Genomic DNA, 10,001 nt, shown 5'->3' with positions numbered 1-10,001 from the left:
AATATAAAAGGCATTCAAATAGGCAAAGAAGAGTTGAAAATATCTTTATTCTCATATGACATGATGGTATGCTTAGAAGACCCAAAGGTTTCCATGAAAAAACTTGTCAAAGTAATAATTAATACAGTAAAGTGGCAGTATAAAAAAAATCCAAAAATCTATAGTATTTCTATAGATGAACAAGTTGAATGAAGTAGAGCTGAAGAAAGAAACCCCTTTTACCATAGTCACAAAATGTATAAAAATACCTAGGGATAAACCTGACTAAGGAATTCAAAGACCTTTATAAAGAAAGCTATGAAAATCTTAAAAAAGATATTGACAAGGACATAAAAAAAAAATGAAAGGACATCCAATGTTCCTGGATTGGAAGGTTTAACATAATCAGAATGGCAATTCTACCCACATTAATCTACATATTTAATGCAATTCCAATCAAATTACCAGAGATATTCTTCATAGATCTAGAAAAGACAATCATAGAATTTGTCCGGAATCATAAAATACCTCGTATTGCAAAGCAATCCTGTACAAGAAGAGTGGAGTGGGAGTCATATCACTCCCTGATCCCAAGATATCCTATAAAGCTGTGATTGTCAAAACAGCATGGGATTAGAACAAAAACAGACATGTGGACCAATGGAATAGAATAGAGACCCCAGAAATAAACCCTAAAACTTACAGCCAACTGATTTTTGACAAAGGATACCAGTGAATCCGTTAGTAAAGGAAGCTGGAAAAGCTGGGTATCCACTGCAGAAAGGTGAAACTGAACACCCATCTTTCACCATTAACAAAAGTCAACTCAAAATGGATCAAGGGTCTGAACTTAAGACCTCAAAATATAAAACTGGTGGAAAAGACTTGGGAAACTCTGGAAGACATTGGAGTAGGCAAAGACTTCTTAAATAAGATTCCCAAAGCACAGGCAATAATCCATAAAATAGGCAAATGGGACTATATCAGACTAAGAAGTTTCTGCACAGCAAAAGGCAAAGTAACAAGTGTGAATTGACAACCGTCAGAATGGGAGAACTCAAGCACCTTATGCAAAAAAAAAAAAAAATGATTAACCCAATTAAAAGATGGGAAAATGAGCTGAACAAAAATCTAAGGAAGACATATTAATAGCCAAAAAGCATATGAGGAAATTCTCAACATCCCTCATCATAAGGGAGATGCAGATTAAAACCACAATGAGATACCACCTTACTCCTGTCAGAATGGCAAAGATTAAAAATATAAAAAGTAATAAGTGTTGGTGGGGATGTGGTGAAAGGGGAATTCTTGGTGGGAATGTAAACTGGTTCAGTCACTGTGGAGAGCAGTTTTGAGGTTCCTTATAGATCTACAAATAGAACTACCATTTGATCCAGCAATCCCACTTCTGGGTGTCTACCCAAAGGACAGGAGAACGCTCAGTTGGGAAAATGCTTGCACATCAATGTTTATTGCAGCATTATTTGTGATCACTAAGAAAGTACAGGTACAATACCTGATTTTAAGAGCCTAGCACCACTTAGAGTCAGCTGGAACAGTGGTTTCCTGCCTGCCTTACTGTGGAGACCTGAGTTTCCAATTTCTTAGGCATTATTGAGCACACCTCCAAAGCATAACACTTCACGTTATCATTGTTAAGAAAGGAAACTGGAGGGGCCGGCAGGTGGCATGTTGGTTGAGCGTTGGACTCGCACATGGTCAACTGCAGTTTGAGTCCAAGACTCAGAGACTTGTTTTCTCACTCTCTCTCTCTCTCTCTCTGTCCCTCTCTGGTCAAGTTAAATTAATTTAATAAATAAGGTTAAATAAAAATAATTCTTAAAAAAAAAGGAAACTGGGATGTGCATCAAATCTTATCACTAGATGTTGAATAGGTCTCCTAACTAAATATGACTTACAAACCCAAATGCAGAAAGGAGCTGGACAGAGAACAGAAATGGATGTGAAAGATTATAATGCTGTTCCCGACTAGTCACTGCTCCTGCTGCAGGAGTTTCACACATCCTCGCCACTGCCAGGTGACCTCAGGACTTCCCCTTGGAAGAATTATTCTTCCTTGTCCTTTTAATGTCAGCTTGGCCAGTGATTAACCTAGACCAACAGAATGGAAGCAAAGTGACACATACTGTGTCCGAGCAGAAGCTTTAAAAGTCATTTCCCCAATTGGCGATTTTCCTTTCCCCCTTGCAACAAGAGAGGCATGTTCCAAGTCGGGAAGGCACTTTCAGTCTGGATCCCGGGACCTGCAGCCATCGCGGACGACAGGTGACGTGAGCAGGAAAGAAACGGATGTTACTATGAGGGAATGAGCTGCTGTGGTCGTGTCACACAGAATCTAGTCTAAGTGGTGGAAACACACATGCAGTGGGGGTCTTGGCTAATTCGGGTAAGTCTAATTGTCTCAGGGGACACCCAGTCCTTAGCTCCAGAAGGCCACCCTGGTGTGGAGATGCAAGCCCATGGTTACCAGGTCTTCCTGCTGTTAAAAAGGCATCAATTTTTTTGTAAAAGAGCCTCCTGATTTTTAATTTAAATACACCTATTTCGTTTGTTTTTTAATTTGTCAGAAGGTATATGCACTCATCAGAGAGAGAACAAGAGGGAAAGTGAGAACACACCCTCCATGGGGGATGGCCACACTGCAATCCCTTCTTCTCCATGTCTCCTTTTGGGATTTTAGACATGCACACGCACACTCCCAGTGTATTTCTCAAGCTGCAGGGTCTGGGACTCAAATTGTGTGATTGTCCACATGGGATCCAGCTGCCTTAACTTCCAGGCCATAGGCTAGTCCTAAAACATACTTATTTTTAAATATTGACAACTAAATATGTTTAAACATATTCAGAGTCAAATCAAATCAAGCAATACCTTTGCAATCTCTTACCCACTCCTTAGTTTTCTCATGTATTAAAATAAGAACAATAATATTTGTCCTTTCTCTCTCACAGAGTTATTTTGTCAGATTTGTCTAACCTGGTAGTTCTTTATTTTTTAAATTTTGAAATAAGTTAACAACAAAGGTCAAGGCCAGTGGTTAGGTCACTCGGATATTCCTCCAGTGACAGGGTACCCCAGAGGCCAGCAGGATAAGCCACTGTGCCTGGGCTTTCCTGTCCCTCGCCTGTCCTTCAGTCTTCCAGGCAAAAAACAAATGCAGAGTTCTCCACTGGCCAATCAGACTAGCCCATAATCATCTTCTGGAATAATTTAAGCCTGAAATAGTTCAGAGATAAGTAACTGGCAGAAATGAATAGTTCCTGGAGCCAGCAGGCGGTCTAGTGGTTAAGGCGTTAGACTCCCACGTGGTCCACTGCTCTTTGAGTCCCAGACTGGCAGCTTGAAAGCCACGCACAGCCTGTGTGTGTGCATGCCCAAAATCCCAAGAGGAGAATAGAGGAGAAGGGATTGCGGTATGGACATGCCCCTGGGGGATGGTTTCTCCCTTTCCATCTCTCTGTCTCTCCAGCTAGCCCACATGCCCTATTAGCAAAAATCTCTCTTAAAAAAATGAAAAAGAATAGAAAGAAAGAAAGAAATGGTTCCCTGTCACAAAGCAAGTAGGTTTGTGCGGATACCTCCGTGTCACCTTTCTGTGTTTAGATACTGGGCGTTCTCTTCTCTGAGACCACCTGCAGCAGGGACACAGCCAATGACGTAAGACACAGTAGTCCCAGACAGAGAGCACCAAGATATTGGAGTGTGGGTTCTATGTTTGATTGGATGTCTCAAAGGTCTTCGGTTTGCCTTAAGCACAGACTCAAATTTCTCAAATGATCTATGGATTTATGTAACACATTTCTGGGATAACCTTAGAGGTAGTATTATATAATTATCCTGAATGGGCGTTTTATGTGAGTAGAAACATAGTGCTTGAAAGGGAAAAGTGTAATTAGAGGCATACACACACACACACACACACACACACACACACACACACACACACTAAACATTTTCAGGGCTGCTATTACTCAGTTATGCCACAAGAGGTCACCAAGAGTTCTGTTTCCAAACTCCCTCTGTGCCATGCGGAGTCTGACCTCTGATTTCCCCGTTGAGAACTCTTTCCGTTTTGCCTTTCTTCCATCAGGCTTGGTGGTGTAGACATGCCTTTCTGAAGAAAGCTACAAGCCTATTTGAGGGGAACCTCAAATTCCGTGGAAAATGAAATTACAATATAAGTTTATTTTGATACAACAAAAAAATTTAAGTCCATGTGTAATCTTTTCATAATACACATTTTCCACAAACTTTTTGAAGGACCCACATCCTTAACCCAAGGTCAGTTCCCAATTCCCAGTTCCCCAGGTTATGAAGAGCTGGTTAGTCCTTCCAGACGACCTAAAGCAAAGGCTTCTTTGCCTTCTTGTGGCCCGGGCTTGTGTCACCAGCCCTGACAACAGGCATTTATGGACTGTCGGTAGGCCCCAGCCCCTGGAGGTCTTCCATGGGGAGACAGGACCCACAAGTACAAAGAAACAGATTGTCCAGGACAACCTGAGACACGGACCTGTGAGCTGGTGTGGGTCAGCGCTGGAGGGGTTTCCACAATGACTAGTAAAATGACCACAGGAAAGTTAGAGAAAGTGCTCTTGGAGTGGTCAGCCCAGGCTGAAGAAGGTGGGCAAGCTGGACTTTAGCACAAATTTTCCTTTTCTCCTTCCTGCCTTAGCCAGGGACCTCCCTCCTGGGGTAAGCTGAAGCTAGGTTGTGACACAAGATGTAAAGTATTTAACACCCACGCCCCCAGACTGCCTGAGAGAAGTTGCCTTTTATGCACTGCAAAATTAATTTGGCTTTTATTGCTCTGACAAATATTTGTCATCAACTGTGCCCTAAGTACTCAGTGGTAAATAAGGTAGCGCAGTTGGAGCATCCCACTTAGAAATTATAGTCTAGCAGGGACCCAAAGATGATTGCAATGCAATGTGCTAAGTCCCATGGTAAACAGAAGGACAGTGTGCAAACTGAATACAGACCAGGGGCCCCAAACCCAGACTTAGGAAATCAGGGAAGGCTTCCTAAAGGAAGTGCTATTGAATTGAGGTCCTAAATAAAATGAGAGTAGACTGTGTAAGAAGAGAGTAAGTGTGTTCTAAGTAGAGGTAACACAGCCCAGAGGAAAAAACAAACAGAATGATTATTATTACTATTATTATTAATATTTATGTGCGATTTGGGAATCTTGCTGTTTTCTTGCATGTCCTATTTTATCCTAAGCATTCATGCCTTTAACTTGTTTCGTTTTGTTTTGTCTTTTGGTCAGAGGGCACCTGCACTTGCCAGAGAGAGAAAGAGTAAGAGAGCGGGGAGAGAGAAAGCCCCACGCCATGGGGCATGGCCATGCTATAATCTTTCCTCCCCCATCTCTCCATCCTGCTGGGAAGTGGGGCTTGCACTTACACACTGGGTTCAGGATTCAAACCATGCTGTTGGTCATGTGGGAACTGGCTCCCTCAACTAGTAGGCCATGAAGCCAGCCCTCTTTAATTATTTTACAAAACATAAATTTAATAGCCATCTACTAATCCATGGTGAGGATAGTGACTAATGTATTTACCCATTTTCAAAGGGAAACAGCATTTCTGAGGCTCATGGTAATTGCTCTCCCTTCATGCATGTAAAATCACCTGGAATCATTCTTATGACTCCTATTCACATCCACAAAGTCTTCTTTATTTGGATTTCTCTTGAGAATATATTCTGCAGCACAACCTTATATTCAACCGTAGCATTTATGAAAGGTATGGGTTTATTAAATATCAGTTAAATTTTACTTTTTTATGAATTGTGCTGTAATTGTTTTGTGTGAACAAGTAGGCCCTCAGAGGGTCTTTGGATTCTTACTTTGCTGCTCTAATGACCCCCTCTGCATCCTCTATCTTAATTTCCTCTCATGTCTGCATCTTGGCTCCCTGCCTCTCTATGATTCATTGATAATTATCTCCATCTTTTCCCTAGTAAATCATGTTTTTTCCTCTGTGGCTCAGTTTCCTGAAGCTGCAAACATCAACTTCATAAATAATTTTTAAAAAGACCACGCTTTGGGTACACATGTAAGTATGATATAATTGACAAATTGCCTGCCTAGCAAACTGATTTTCTGGGTCAGGCAGGAATGACTTTCACGGAAAAGTCTTGCCAAGAAGTAAGATGATTGATATAGCTGGAACATCCAATCACCTTCTTTTGAACTGTTTCCGATCTAATTTAATATTGGTTCTTGGTCTGCCTCCTTTTAAAACTGGTCTTCTTCAGACTTCCGTACCACTCACTTTTCACTCCTTCCCAACAAGGTTTTGGGTTTGTCTGTGTTTGCTTCGGGGCTGCCATTTTCCATCTCAGCATTAGCTCGTGTTTGCTTACTGAGGTGTGTTTTGGAGAAAAACAGTCTGTGGATTCGCAGGCCTGTGAACATTAACTGATCAGCTCAAGCGGCCATTTCTTCTTCTTTTTTTTTGGTTTATTTGTTTGTTTTAGGTTTTGCCATAGGGTGTGTGCTTGCTAGAGAGAGACAGAGAGAGAGAAGGTGAGAAATCACCCCCAGCGGAGAAAGCCACATCACAATCCCTTCTCCTCCACTTTCCTCTTGGGACTTGGGGCATACATGCACCTGCACTAGGCATGAGTCTCAAGTCACCAGGTCCAGGACTCAAACCACAGTTGGCCATGTGGAAGTCCAGCACCTTAACCACCTGCTGGCTCCTCTAGCTCCCTTTTCAATGAAAGATTTCTTGCATCTTGTGTCTTGTGCATGGCTATGACCTATCCTGAGTTTGAGTTTTTGCAAACCTCCGAGCACTCAAATGGTAACGAAAGTTCTCAAATACATGGATATGTGTTGCACATAAAATAAGCCATTTCTGGGGCCAGCAGTTAGCGTAATGGCTATGTTGCTGGACTCCCATGTAGTCGACCGCGGTTCATGTCCCAGACCCAGTGGCTTAAAACTCACGCCGGGCACGTGTGCACGCATGCCCAAACTCCCGAGAGGAGAATGGAGGAGAAGGGATTGTGGCGTGGCCTTCTTCCCTGCGGGGTGATTTCTCGCTTTCTGTCTCTCTGTCTCTCTCTGTCTGTCTGGCGAGCGCACGCGCCCCATAGCAAAAGCCTCTCAAAAATAAATAAATAAATAAATAAACATATATAAACAAACAAACAAATCATTTCTGTCCTGGATTCCAAGGATCTACACAGTAAAAATGAAAAGGCCCAGCTCTCCCCACAGTTACTGAACATGCCCTAGCCTCGGGCCTTCACAGTTGAATTCCTTGTCCAATCGGGCAATCTTGGCTACTACCTGGCCATGCTTTCTTAATTTCTGCAAAAATAAATTTAACATGTAGCAGCCAAGTCCTAGAAATGCAGATTCTACTTCGCATTTTTGTAGCCCAGCGAAGCTGATATCCATGTCTCCTTATTAACAGGCGCATACCACCTTCGCATAATTCAAATTTCTGCCCAGGCTTATCAACCTATGACAGCCTCAAGAAGGTGGGCCTGAGAGATAACACCTCCAGGCTGAGGCCAGAGACGGACGCTGTCAGTCGTTTTGAGAGGTTCTCTCGTGCTGACTTGGCGAGCCAGTTCATGATCTCAGGATGTATGAAAAAATAATCATTGCACTACTGTTGTCAGGTAAGTGAGTTTTTTAGCTTGATGATAGTATATCGGCTGTGGGGTCATAATTTAAGATATGAACTGCCCCATGGGAGTTCGGTCTTACCTAAATAAATACATGAGCAATATCTCGAATTCCAGTCTGGCAGGTGGAATTTATTGGGATTGAGCTGGCAAGGTAGAGGGAATGGCAGAGGAACGCCCAGACACTGTGGCTGAATCACAGTTTTGTAGTATAGGAAGCTTGATTCAATGTTAAGTCTAGCAGGAATTAAAACAAATGTATCAACTATTCAGAGAAATACCTTCGTGTGAATAAATTTGTTGCTTTGTTTAAGCTATACGAATGTTAAAATGAAAGATCTATTAATGAAGGTGATGGTAGATACATGGTCTTAATTTCCCACTTCTCTTGCCAAAAAGTGGCCAGCCACAGCATGAGCTCTGACATTGTGGGGGGAGTTGCTTCCCTCTCTGTAGGTCTATTATAGAAGTGTGTGCTTTGTTTAAGCTATACGAATGTTAAAATGAAAGATCTATTAATGAAGGTGATGGTAGATACATGGTCTTAATTTCCCACTTCTCTTGCCAAAAAGTGGCCAGCCACAGCATGAGCTCTGACATCGTGGGGGAGTTGCTTCCCTCTCTGTGGGTCTATTACAGAAGTGTGATACAGGAAAAATTGAGAGGCTTAGGTATTATGTGGCTTGGGGAGAAATCTGAATCAATTCATTAAAATAAAGAAATAACATAGGGGTATTATTAAATTATATTAAATTAACATTATTTTGGGCCCCTTTCTGAGAATGGAATGATTAATGTCTTCTCAAATACAGTGTTGATGTGTAAAAAGTGTAAGGGGGTCTGTAAAAATTTATGGAGCATCCATATTATGAAAAAAATCATGCATGGATTTCAAAAATTTTTTTTGCATCAAAATAAACACTACTTTAAGTCTACTTTCTGTGAACTTTATGAAGTCCCCGCTTACTGGTTCCCAGTGGATGGATATGGAGCAGGCAGTTACTCTCCATGTGTTCAGCTCAGCAGACACCACTCTCACTGTAGCGAGAGTACATTGCAGAGCATTTTACAGGATTACAGGGCAGAGATCCAACGTTTTCTAAGATGCCTCACGGAATTAAACAGTGTAATGATTATAGCACAGGCATGAGGAATACACAGAACTGGATTCCAATCTGGCTCCACATCAGAAAGCCTGGGAACACTGAGGCAAATTTCTTACCTTCCTTGTGCTCAACATTTTTATCTAAGAAATGTGAGGTGGGCACCTACCCCCTACTGACAGCATGAGCACCAAGCAAAGTGTGTAATGATAGGCACTTACCATGGAGCCTGGAGTGGAGTACCACAGTGACTACGTACTAGCTATGATAATAACTGACCATCATAAGTAATAAGTATTAGCTATGCTACTAATTATGGGCTAGAGAGCAAACTGGGCTTACCATGGGTGATTTCTGAGAAGTCAGGGAGAAAAAAAAAAATTACAGAAAAACAGGAGACTAGCAAAGCTTCTCTAAGATATTTTGTTAGCAGAAAAGTATGAAAACATTTAGCTTGAAGAAAACAGGGGCCAGCAGGTGACATAATGGTTAAGGAGCTGGACTCCCACATGCCCGATTGCAGTTCAAGTCCCAGACCTCCTGGCTTGAAACTCACATTGGGAACATGTGCATGTGTGCCCAAAATCCTGAGAGGAGAATGGAGGAGAAGGGATTGGAAAATACTCCTAAGGGGGGATTTCTCACTTTCTGTCTGTCTCTCCAGCAAACACACACACAATCTCTCAAAAAGCAAACCAAATAAATGGAAGAAATGTGGAGTTTAAATATATTCAAATATGACAACTTTAAAATTTTATGGAAAATGCATATTATGGAAAAACAATGTCATGAATTTCGAAAAATAAACTTGCATGTTACTTCCATTTTTCTAGTTCATTGTTCTCTAGTTCATAATTAGTAGCATAGCTAATACTTTTTAATTATGAGGGTCAGTTATTGTCATAGCGAGTACATAGCCACTTCACTTTACTTTCTGAAGTCCCCTTTATTTATAGGGCTATTCCGCAGAACAGAGAAAAGTTATTCTTTGTGTTGTCCCAGAGGGCAAACTTGAGGCTAGTCGATCAAAATCAGACACAACACACACTTTTTTGAGAGGGGGGAGGGTGTTGCACAACATTTGGAAAAATCATGTGTGACATAAATGTGCCCCAAATTTGGCAAGTGTTCCTGGAAAGAAGTACTCAACTCATGTCTACAAGTACTCACACAGAGAGTGGATTAAGGGCTTAAATGGTGCTTCGTGAGGAGGTCGCGGAAGCCATGATTCCGAGGGCTACTGTGGCCTTCAAG

At 41.7% G+C, this 10,001-nt stretch overlaps 1 protein-coding gene across 2 annotated transcripts in view; it reads left to right on the top strand.

Annotated features, from left to right (window-relative positions):
• Positions 1–7,493: 7,493 nt before the first annotated feature.
• Positions 7,494–10,001, top strand: part of GYPA (glycophorin A (MNS blood group)) — a 29,434-nt gene continuing 26,926 nt past the window's right edge. For both annotated transcript variants that reach the window (XM_027768670.1, XM_027768669.1), the window contains exon 1: positions 7,494–7,638. In XM_027768670.1, coding sequence (XP_027624471.1) covers positions 7,602–7,638 — 37 coding nt within the window. In that variant the 5' untranslated portion in view covers positions 7,494–7,601. The remainder of the gene's footprint in view (positions 7,639–10,001) is intronic.

The sequence above is a fragment of the Tupaia chinensis genome, unplaced genomic scaffold, assembly GCF_000334495.1.
Source record: "Tupaia chinensis unplaced genomic scaffold, TupChi_1.0 Scaffold147069_1, whole genome shotgun sequence".
NCBI classification, from domain to species: Eukaryota; Metazoa; Chordata; class Mammalia; order Scandentia; family Tupaiidae; genus Tupaia; species Tupaia belangeri.
The sequence above is the reverse complement of the archived record's forward strand: the minus strand, read 5'-3'. Positions and strand labels throughout refer to the sequence as shown.